This window comes from Benincasa hispida, chromosome 9 (genome assembly GCF_009727055.1).
Source record: "Benincasa hispida cultivar B227 chromosome 9, ASM972705v1, whole genome shotgun sequence".
Classification (NCBI taxonomy): Eukaryota; Viridiplantae; Streptophyta; class Magnoliopsida; order Cucurbitales; family Cucurbitaceae; genus Benincasa; species Benincasa hispida.
The window spans coordinates 24,754,144-24,765,765 of NC_052357.1; the positions used below are offsets into that span (position 1 = coordinate 24,754,144).

At 33.1% G+C, this 11,622-nt stretch overlaps 2 protein-coding genes across 4 annotated transcripts; one reads left to right on the plus strand and one right to left on the minus strand.

The window, feature by feature from the left end:
- The first annotated feature begins 1,066 nt into the window (after positions 1–1,066).
- On the plus strand, positions 1,067–7,242 carry LOC120086029 (homocysteine S-methyltransferase 2). Of its 2 annotated transcripts, none has more exons than XM_039042428.1 (7): positions 1,067–1,416; positions 2,473–2,529; positions 2,616–2,845; positions 3,060–3,189; positions 3,447–3,650; positions 4,126–4,197; positions 5,186–7,242. In XM_039042428.1, exons 1-7 carry the CDS (start codon positions 1,234–1,236, stop codon positions 5,324–5,326), a joined length of 1,017 nt encoding a protein of 338 aa, XP_038898356.1. In that variant the 5' UTR covers positions 1,067–1,233; the 3' UTR covers positions 5,327–7,242. The 2 variants fall into 2 exon arrangements, with proteins under 2 accessions (XP_038898356.1, XP_038898357.1); XM_039042429.1 differs by lacking the exon at positions 1,067–1,416 and adding an exon at positions 1,465–2,086.
- Positions 7,243–7,773: 531 nt separating this feature from the next.
- On the minus strand, positions 7,774–10,000 carry LOC120085061 (uncharacterized protein DDB_G0279979). 2 transcript variants are annotated; one of them, XM_039040906.1, is made up of 3 exons: positions 9,824–10,000; positions 9,412–9,513; positions 7,774–8,495 (listed from the first exon to the last, which is right to left on the minus strand). In XM_039040906.1, exons 2-3 carry the CDS (start codon positions 9,494–9,496, stop codon positions 8,086–8,088), a joined length of 495 nt encoding a protein of 164 aa, XP_038896834.1. In that variant the 5' UTR covers positions 9,497–9,513; positions 9,824–10,000; the 3' UTR covers positions 7,774–8,085. The 2 variants fall into 2 exon arrangements, with proteins under 2 accessions (XP_038896834.1, XP_038896833.1); XM_039040905.1 differs by having other exon boundaries at positions 9,349–9,513; positions 9,824–9,995.
- Between the last annotated feature and the right edge of the window lie 1,622 nt (positions 10,001–11,622).

Genomic DNA, 11,622 nt, shown 5'->3' on the forward strand with positions numbered 1-11,622 from the left:
ACGAGCTAGTTTTGAAAATTAAAATTTTTTTATGGTTATTTCTGATAATTTTACTAAAACTAAAAGGAAAATTTCACAAAATGACCCAAAAACCAAAAACTTTTCTACCAATGATCTCTTCCTAAAAACTTTTCTACCACTGACCTTTATTTTTTACCCATGCGAAATTCCAAAATTAACCCCAATTTTAAAAAGTCTTCGGAATAAAGTCTTTCATCTTCTTCCTTCAACCACTCAATGTGTATTCAATATAACACCAACATTCCACCAAAATTTATTCCCAACTAATATTCTACCAATAGCATTGAATAATATTGGTATGAACAGAATGGAAGGTCACATAATTTTTTTTACGATGTGAACCAAGATATACTTCACAGTTCAATATTGAACATGGATATGGACAATCTTCAGAACCCAGAAAATCTAAACGAATTAATTAGTTTTTACAAAAAAAAAAAAGTAATGGGAAAAATTCCCCGCGGGAAATCTCTGCCCTGATTCCCGTGGGGAATTTTATAGGGATGAGGAATGAAATGGGGAACGGGGACGGGGATGGGGAATGGCATCCCTGGCCCTGCTCGTGGACATCTCTATCTCTAAACGCTCGCTCAGTATTCTCTATCCAATCGCTTAATATTCTCTCAACAATTGATTACGAACAAATACGCGATTAAACCCTAAAATATAGTCAAACCTTGAATATCAACATGCATTCTTCAAGAAGAATAGTCTCATAACTTTCAGATTATGACGATAATGGCAAGTGCATAGAGACGACCGGCGAGAAAACTGTGAGGAGTTCTCGACAAAAATTCGGAGATAAAATGGGAGCAAATTTGAGAGAAAATTCTTTGAAGAGAAGTGATTTGAGAAGGAAATGAAGGGATCTATTGTTATAAAATATTCATAGAGGTGCGCGGATATCAAACGACTTTTTAAAATTGGGATAATTTTGAAATTTTACATGGACAAAAAGTAAGTGATAGAAAAGTTTTTAGAAAGAGGTTATTAGTAGAAAATTTTTTTATTTTTAAATCATTTTGTGAAATTTTCCGAATTAAAACCCATTTCTGTTTGGGTGAATGAAACGAACAGTTGAAAACGCCCTTCTAACTCCTCGAATCTTGATTAGCCTAACGAAGCTCTGACGGCTGACGAACAAATTCATACTCGAAATTTCCCGTTCTGTGAATCATCGAATCTTTGCTTTTGAGTATTTCAATATCTGCAATGGCGGATACTACTTCCGACCCATTATCATCGGCGTTCATGACAGAATTTCTTAGAAAAGCCGGTGGCACCGCCATTATTGATGGTGGTTTGGCCACTGAGCTGGAACAACACGGCGCCGACCTTAATGATCCGCTTTGGAGTGCCAAATGTCTCCTCACTTCCCCTCACCTTATTCACAGAGTATATCTTTAGCTTTTGGTTTCTTATTTGTTTTTCTCCTGGTGGTTTGGTGGAAGGAAATTGTTAACCTTAATATAATCATAATTTGGATGATTGCTTTCTCAATTTTTTTTAATCTCAAATTCTAGTGACCTCATGTTGTTCTGAAAACCCAATTATAATGTTGGTTTGGCTTATCTGTTAACCTCACTTTAGGATCTCGCTTTTACTTATTTATATGATTGTTCGTTATTCATGTAGGTGGATGAAGGTTTTTTCAGCTGATATTTTACTCCTTTCATGCAAATAGCTCTAGTTTGTAAGGAATTAAATTCTGTTTTCGGTTTCCTGGATGTTGAATTTAGAAATTTGCATTCACCCATTCGATTTTGAGTTTATCACTTATCAGCTCACTTTTAGGTTCGTTTGAGAGTGCTAAAAAGTTCTTTTAGTTTAGGTTAATAACTTTGATGTGTGGTTCTATAGCTCTTAAAAGCATTCATGGTACTTTTGACTTTTCTTGAAAACCATTTTTATGTTTCTCCCGAGTATGATAAATTTTATTTGACAGTATATATATATGTGTTTTTAACTTGGTTATTTCTAAACATAGCTTTTATTGCCTTCATGGTTGTATGAAGCAAAAGTAGGAACAAAGTAACAAGCCAGATGACAGAGGCCCTTCTATCTGGTGGTTTTCTGATTTTTCTTAATTTTCTTACTTTATAATTCAGCATTTTCTATGATGTCATTTGTCTATATGAACTTTTTTTGTTTTGTGGTTTTCTGAATTTTGTCACTTTGCTTACTTTATTAAAAAAATATTGATCATTTTCTATGATGTTATTTTATTTGTCAACAAGAACCTTTAGAAGTGGGATATAAAGCTCGTATGGAGTGAGACTGATAATAAAGTATGAAATGATGAAAGACAATGCAGTCAAGTAATATGTTGATGTTAATGATGATGATGACGACGATGACAACAATTAATAATTAGAATTTAGAATTCTAGTAGAATTTTATGAGTCATTATTGGCTTGGTTTCAATAATTTCTTTGGTATTGTGTGGTGCAGGTACACATGGATTACCTTGAAGCAGGGGCAGATATTATCATCACAGCATCTTATCAAGTAATTCTCCGTTCTGAATTTCTAATGATGTTTCAATCATAAAAAAAAAAAAAAAAGTCAAACCAAGTGTCATTTTATCTCCCCAGGCCACAATCCAGGGATTTGAGTCCAAAGGACTTTCAAGAGATGAAAGTGAATCCTTGTTAAGAAAGAGTGTGGAGATCGCCTGTTCAGCACGGGATAATTATTATGACAGGTGTAAATCAAGTACTCCTGATGAGACTCCAGATGGTAAAATTTTCAAAAAACGGCAGATACTTATAGCAGCTTCTGTGGGGAGCTATGGAGCATATTTGGCTGATGGGTCTGAGTACAGGTGAGTTGATTCGTTATTATTATTACTTTCATTTTATCTAAATACTATTTTTCGGGGGGCTTTTACATCGATATATGAAGTTTGATTGGATGTTTCAACAGAATGCAATCTCTTATTTATAAATTTTTTATGCCAACTATTACCGATGCAGAAATTTCTGTCCATTTTCAACTCTGAAGTGATTCAATGTTCTTTTTGTTTCTGCTCTTCGTAGTGGTATTTATGGTGACAATATTACACTTGAGGCTCTGAAAGAATTCCATAGGAGAAGGGTAAAGGTGCTTGCAGAGTCGGGGGCTGACCTGATTGCATTGGAAACCATTCCCAATAAACTTGAAGCTAAGGTATTGGATCCTAATGCATCGAATAACAAGTATGTCATCTTTTCATGGTGTTGCATTTTGGATTTTTGTATATTTGCCATATCTTTGACCATTTCTTTTAGTCGAAATTTTATAGTACAATATGCAATTTCCCCATCGTTGCTTTTGGTTTTTGGGGCTCACTAGTTTCTGGTAAAACGACCACTTTACTCATCATTGTTGCATGCCGTGTAAAGTGTGCATGGACAATTCTTTTGATTATGCATGATATGTGACAGGCATATGCTGAACTCTTGGAGGAAGAAAATATAAGCATTCCTGCATGGTTTGCTTTCAACTCGAAAGATGGTATCCATGTGGTTAGTGGTGATTCTTATTATGAATGTGTTTCGATTGCTGAATCGTGCAGAAATACTGTGGCAATTGGAATCAACTGTACACCGCCTAGGTTTATTCATGGTCTAATATCTTCCATTAAGAAGGTAAGATACCTCATTTTTATTTTTTTATTTAATAGTCTCAATTAAACGATGCACTTCTGTTGAAGTACAGCAATTGAGTAATGTATTTCATTTGTCTGTCATTTTTGTTTCAGAGAGTTGAATGTTAGAGTTTTACGAGGTCAATACCAAGGGATATATATAACCTTTTATTGGTTCTTCTGTTAATCTCTGTATAAAATTTAAAGTCAAAAGAAAAGTTACTTGTTTATTGCGTTAATGTTCTTTCTTCTCCCTTTCTTGAATTTCTTTTATTCTTCACTCGTGATAAATTATAGAAAAGTGGAAGTGTGTTTTTTTTCCTTTTTTTTTTTTTTCTTCTTTTTTATAATTATTTTTTTATCTGTCAATCATATCATGTGAGTCATTTCTTATTTTTTAAATGGATACATCCTTAGTTCCTTATCTGGCTAGCATTAGTGGAGAACTAATTTTTTTTAATGAATCACTCTTTCAGGTCACTACAAAGCCTATAGTGATATATCCAAATAGCGGTGAAAGTTATGATGCGGATCGAAAGGAATGGGTGGTAAGTACATTTCATAACTAATCTTTGTCTCTCTTTTTTCGAGACATTTCTTTGGTTGAAATGAATGTATTTCTCCACTGCACTTTCTAAACATTTATGGAAGAACAGATAAGAGAAATTGTATGGTTTCATTATTTTTTGGTTTCTTACCATGCTGAGACGGAAATTCAATATACATTATGGAAAAATCTTCATGCGGTGGAACACCTTTCAATCTTTTCTTAGCTTTGATAGACTTAACGCATGTCAATTACAAAAAAAATTTCTAGTTCTAATGCTCCATCTAATTTTTTTTTAAAAAAATTACCGTCTGAAGCTAGTGAATCATAACAAGTCTATTGGAAAATCTAAATTGAAGTACATTTGATAAAGAACACGAAGCCAGTTCAGAGTTGAAAATTGAACAAGGTAAGGACCAATGAGGAACTTTTGTGTCCCCATTTCTTTTGCCACCCTTATGATTTTAGTTGCTCAAGCAGCTTGCATTCACCTCCATTAATTCGATTAGGCAACCACTTGATCCTATTTCATTGTGTCTAAAAACTTGTAGGACATTTAATAGGTCGGTGATGACCAGATTGGGCTTTAGAATATGTATTGAATGATTTGGTTTGTATAAATAGTGAAATATAAAATTCTCCTATAATCCAAACAACCATCACCTTGTTAGTATAGAGATCATTCCTATACCAAGGCTAACCATTGATGGTAATTTGTGTCCAATGCTAGTAGATGATCTACTTCTAAATTTACAAATCATTGAAATTGAAGTTCCATTGTGATAGTATTTTGCAGTTCGTAAGAGTTCTGACATAACTAAATTCCATGAATTCTTCTCTCTTTAAAAAGTGATCTAAATTTCATTTCTGAAGGGACAGGTTTGTTATCATTTCCCACAGTTTAAAGCTAGAAATAAGAGGAACAAACTGTTTCACTTAGCCCTTAACTACGGTATTTTAAATTGGATCTTGTTTACTATGTGCCGCAGCAAAATACAGGGGTCTCTGATGATGATTTTGTATCTTATGTAAACGAATGGTGTGAGGCCGGGGCATCATTAGTTGGAGGTTGCTGTCGAACCACTCCAAATACAATCAGAGCTATTTACAGGACCCTCTCAAAGAGATAAGAAAACTATTCTCTAAAGTAACCGTTTTGGTGCATTTCAAGGAGTAACATCTCAGGTAAGTCCAATCTAAGGATGTCTCTTGGATTCATATATGGCGACTTATCTTTCATCGAATTTGACGGTAAGAATCGGCTGATGAATGTAAGGATTATATTTTCTGGAAGTAGATTACTTATCTCCTCCTTTTGCTTGTTCTTAGTTTCTCCTGAATCATGAGTTTATTTGTTGTATTGTATATCGTTATTCGGCTTATGTTTCGTTTATGGTGGCAAGGATTCGGGTAAAATGTTGCATGGATGCACTGGTAAAACGGATTCATTTCAATACAAGTGCTGCTATGTTACGTATGCAGGTTCATTTGAATGTGAAACTATTATCTTATCTGATGGATAGGTTTTCTTTAATTGGTAGTTATAGAAAAAACAGTCTTCTCTTAAGACCTATAAAGAGGATTGAAATTGCCAAGAGAATTAGCTGGCCATTTCGGTCAGAAAATTCTGGAACCTGTGCATTTTCTAGGGAGTTTGAACCTTTTGTCATTCCTCTCAAATGGTAAGTCCTAATTGTCATATCTGAGTTACTATAAATTATTCTGTTAATTGAAGTAGAATATGAAAAATCCACATCTTTGCAGACATGTAACAATCAGTTTGCTATTCTGAATCTCATGGACAGGTGATGAGCTTATCAATGATACCCCGAAACTTTTGAAATCGTTGCAATTAAACTCTAATACTAATCAAGTTATAGTGTTAAGTTTGATTTTAAGGATTATTTGAAACTCAAATATGGATTGAAACAGTTGAGTTCCTATATATATGATTTGGTCATGTCTCACAAGTTGTTTGTCACCCCATATCTGAATATTTGACCCAAAAAAAAAAAAAAAAAGTTGGCAAAAAGTAACACTATATTTGATTGGCTATTTTAGTTGATTATAGAGTTAAAAATAGAGAAAAATGAGTGAGTTTGAAAGGGTTTAAAAATGATATGTGAAGCAGAGTAAATTGAAAAATGGAACCATACAAGAATGCAATCACTTGAATTTATTCCTTTTTTTTTTCCAGAACATGAAACCTGAAACTGTCTAATCGTTAAAAGAATGGAAAATAAGTTTGAGAAAGACAGGGAAAAAACCAATTTTGTTAAGTTTATAAATACTACTTATAAGTGCTTATAAGTTGTTTATCAATCCAAACATGCTTAGTTCTAGTTCACTGGAGAGTTTGTGGAAGTGGTGGAAATTGTATAATAATATTTTCCCTTCCAAGTATAAATTAATCAGTGGGGTATGTGTTGTGGGAAGGAACTTTGGGACGTTGGGACAGGGCAAAACAATTGGGGAAGTTGATTGCACCTTCTGTTCTAGACTTTGCGACTGTTGGTGTCTCCATTCAATGTGGGTATGTAGGTGACAGAAAATAGGTCTAAATTGGAGTTCTCTCGTTTCTGCGTGAGGTATTGGAGATTGTGGATGGGTCGAAACTCTGTAAATCAGGTACTACCGATGGAAAAGGTGAAGCTACTTGCGGAATGGGTTTTTTACGATGCTCAGGAGCATGTGGAGCAGCCGTACGTGAATACGGTTGTTCAGCAGGTGGGACGCGTGGTGGAGAGGCATTCGACTGGCTGTAACTGGAGCTACCGTTTAATTTGGCGCTTTAACTAAACGGATAGGTCAGTGGAATCGACGAGTACGGGGCTGGGAGTTGTATTGCGCAGTTCCAAAGGTGAGGTGATGGCTGCTAGTTCAAAATTTTTGGAGTTTGTTGGTGGAAGATTTTGAGCCTTCTGTTTGGGCCAAATAGTTGGTGAGATAGGTCTTACAAATGTTTTGGGTTGAATTTGATTCCCAAATATTTGTAAAGGTCATTTATGAAAACTCTATGGACTAATCCCATTTTGGAGTTATTTTAGATGAGATTAGAGAGTGGATGATTCGTATTCATATTTTGGGCTTTAATTTCATTTCTCATAAATTAGTTGGGTAGACTATCTCTAATATGAATCCATGTGGCTTAAGCTTGTGATTAAGCATGATGCTCTAGTTTGTAACCCGATCAGGGTTATTTCTGTTTAATGAAGTATGTTTTCTTCTAAAGGAATAAAAAGACTTTTTTTCTTTATGCCTTTAATGGAAAACAATCTAAGAGCTAAACTTTTTCTTTTTGGATGAGATTTATCCATTTTTACCAAAATAGTCGAAAGAAAAAAAAATTATAATTGGTACAAAGCCTAACTTAATTGAAATTATCAAGTTTGAGTTATATTTTTTAAAAAATAGAAGTGTGATTAAAATGTCAACGTTTCTTTGATGAAATTGAAAGTTTAAGATTCAAATTGATATGGTTAAATTTATGGTGAATCAAAGAAAAATATCCAGTTGAAATTTGGTCGATTACCAGTTCTTGGTGATAAACATCATCTGTCACCATTATATACAACTGTTGGGTTAATGAAGCTGTTTTATCTATTACCATGAAAAACATCATACTTGATACAACTGAACTACCAGTAAAAATGGTACAAAATCAGCTACACCCCATGTTCATATGTACCTTAAATCTGTGAAAATGATTGTTGCCTTTACATATGGGAACCAAACCCGAAACGAATAGCTTTTGTTGATATTTTACAGTGAATGACTTCGGTTCCTGTCAGCTGCTTTTTTTTCATAATATAGTCCATTGTAAATATAACCTTGTAGCATAGAGCTTTGACATGCAATGCATTGTTAACAATTTAGTTGCAACGGAAGATCAAGTATCAAAACCAGAGTAGATGCCACTCTCCCTCAACATTCTCTTTTCTTCTTCGACATAGTTTTTTCCCCTGCTTGCTTGACCAAGCTCTCTTTTCCTCTTTTCTTTCTGGGAGAAGGAAACATTCTTCTTCTCCTTCTCCTTCTCCTTCTCCTTCTCCTTCCGAGTTTGTGCGGTCAGCAGCTGCTCTCCATTTTCTAATGCAGCTCTTGTTTTCTGTCTCTCTTCATACGATTCTTCGGTTTCTCTGTTTTCCCGAGTCTCCCTGCCAGTAGACCATGACCAATCTTGCTTCTCATTCTCTTTTGGAGGTGGTACTTTCAAGACTGATGGACCACCTTTGTAGCCGTGGCGTTTCAATGTATCAAAGTCCACAGCAACGCTCTTCCGCTTTCCTCCAGATTTGACTGTAAACATGAAGCAACACATACACAACCATGAGGAAGCTAATGGCTTTGTTTATCATATTTAGAATAGAGAGAGATGTTGCAAATATTACATGGGATATTGTCTCAATTTGTTATATTCGAACTACATATTCAATGAGTTGTTTTCTTCGTTCACATTCGAATCTTCTAGACCCTTCATGTTTACAGTACTTAAAGATAGAAAATATGTATCAGCCTTCCAGGAAGGTCAAAAGGTCCCAGCTCTTCCTTAAACGTATTAACAAACCAAGATTACTCTTTCTCTTAAACAAAAACAAAAAATTCATTGATATAATGAAAAAAGACTACAGCTCCAAAATACAACAACTCCAAATATAGGACAAATATTGGAGACCAACACAACAAATGAAGAAAACAGGCCTACCATAAACTAAGAGGCACGAAGAACTTAGGGAGAGCCCCATAAGAAACAGATGTTATGCATTCACATCGTTTAAGGGAGCCTAGTCCTATCAATTCAACTTGAATGAACTCAGGAAAACTTAAATACCCATAACTGTATGGCTCAAACTAATTACCTTTATCTTATATATATTAAGTCCAAAAATTGAAAGCAATATACTCAGAAGAATAACTACGGTTATGCAATTCAAACAAAATGTATCATGTAGGGGAAAATAACTAGCATTAGAGCTCCCTTGTATCAGTGTATAGATTACTTTTTTCATTACTTTCTGACACAATACGGATTACTTTATTTACTGAAAATGCAAAACAGAGAGACAGACAATTAAACGGATTCCATGAAGCTTTAGATTACAATTTCATATTCAGCAGTACTAGAAATATTCTCAAGCAAAGTAATTATAACCTTCCACGTCTTTTTCTTTAGAGGAACGGCCAGCTTTAACTCGAAAGCTTGCTTTTGTCTCACCATTATCTTCATCAGCGTCTGAATCTGACTGTGATAAAGATGAGGAATTGTCCTCTTCATCACTCCATGGAATTGCCCTTTTCATGGCAAAGCAAGTTGAATCTGAAGCAAATTATGGTTCAAACTTCAAATCAATCAACCAGAATCCAAATAATGAAAAAGAAAACCCCCTCCCCACAATCACAATACTCAATGGAAAAAACCCAGAATCAGCAAAATAATTTAATTGAAGTCAACTCCAGTACACATAACACAATAAGTTGGTTCATTAAACAACGTCAAAACTGAGCAAAATGGAGTTCATTTGTAAAGCCGAAAAGCATAAACCGCAACAGAGGAAATGCTTCGTGCAATTCGAAATTGGAATAAACAACAAGATTCATGGAGAAAGATAGAAGGAGGAGAGTAATACCAAGTAGAAATTTGAAGCCCGAAGCTGGCGAATGAGCTTTGATTTGAAATTTAGGGATTGTGAGAATCTGGAAGAGGAAAGTAAAGCCCTTTCCCGGATGGGTTCATGGGGCTTAGGGTTCTTTCGAATGGGTTCACGACCATCAAAATTGGATCATTGGAAGTATAGTGACTCAATTTGAATAAATTTTATTTCAAATGATGAAGATCAAATTGTTATTCTAATTATAAATATTTAGAGAATTTTTATAATTAAAAAAATAATAAAAATTATTTAAGTAAAATTTTAATATTATTTAATAGATATCAATAGAAATTTATCGATATCTATTCGTTTTTTTCGTTATTTTTGTATTATTTTTATTATATTTAAAGTAGTGACATTTTTTTTTATTTTTATATATTGTAATTCTTTTACAATGTAATAGAAAGGTCAACCTTATCTTATATTGATGTTGATTATTGATCCTGAGGGAATGTGAAGATGTCAACATATAAATAGAAATTTAATCACATGGTTAACTTTGAAAATTCTCCTCTATTATTTTATAATAGGTTCATTTTTTAAAAAAATTTAAAGTAGGTTATTTTAATTGTCTTTAGAAAGTCACTAAGAAAAAAATTATAAACTCTTTTTTTTTTTTTTTGAGTTATAAATTGTTAATTTTGTAGATACTAAAAGAGCACAAACTTTTAATTTTCGTTTAATAGGTCGTTTGTTTTAGGTGTGTCTATTAACTTGACCTTTTAGACCATTTTTTTTGTTTCACAAAACTCAAACTTTTAGAATGGTTTTTCTAAAATAAAAATTTATGATTACGATGGTTTAAAAAGTACGAGTGTCTTACACCAACAAATCACTAATAACCCAATTTGTTGGATAAAGTATATTTTTGAATCTCTAATCTTTTGGTGGACAATATAATTCTTATCTAAACTATATTTAGGTTGGCTTATCGGTTTCCAATACACTTAGATCCCCTTTGATAACTATTTATGCTCGTAATCATTTTGTTTTTTGTTTTTTATTTTTGAAAATTAAATCTATTTCTTTTCATTCTTACAATGGTTTACATATTTCTTAACTACATGAGTTGAATTATTATCAAAATTCCAAAAACAAAAATAAATTTTCAAAAACTATTTTTTCTAGTTTTAAAAAATTGGCTTCATTTTTAAAAATATTGGTAAAAAGTAAATAGCACGACAAGAAATTTAAGAGTGGAAGGAGTTTTTATATACTTAATTTTTAAAAATAAAAAATCAAATGATTAACAAGTGGAATTTTTGTTTTTTAAAAGACTTGTTTTCGTTTTTAGAATATGAAGTTGTTACAAAATACCAAACAAATAAATATCAATTAAAATATTTGAAGTTGCAAAATTTTAAACTAGCATATAATCATGCAAACAAAACACAGTTGGTATGATTTTGCTGCTTTTAATGTTGGGCCTGCTCCAACTAGCCTTTAACATAGCCCATTTGGCCCATAACAAATTTAGCTTTCTAATTAGCTTATTTATGACATTAATTCTCCTCCTTCTTCACTGACTTTTAACACGAAATTTGATTGTGTTCTATTTTCTATGTGATTGTTATATGATTGTTATTTGATTTTCATTTGATATTTATTATTATATGATTGTTATCTGATTACTATATGATATACTGATTATTGTCTGATTACTGAATGATTGTTATTTGATACTGATTGTTATCTAATTGCTATCTTACATTGATACTAATTGTTGTCTGATTACAACAATCAAATACCGATTACTATTTGATTACTATTTAATT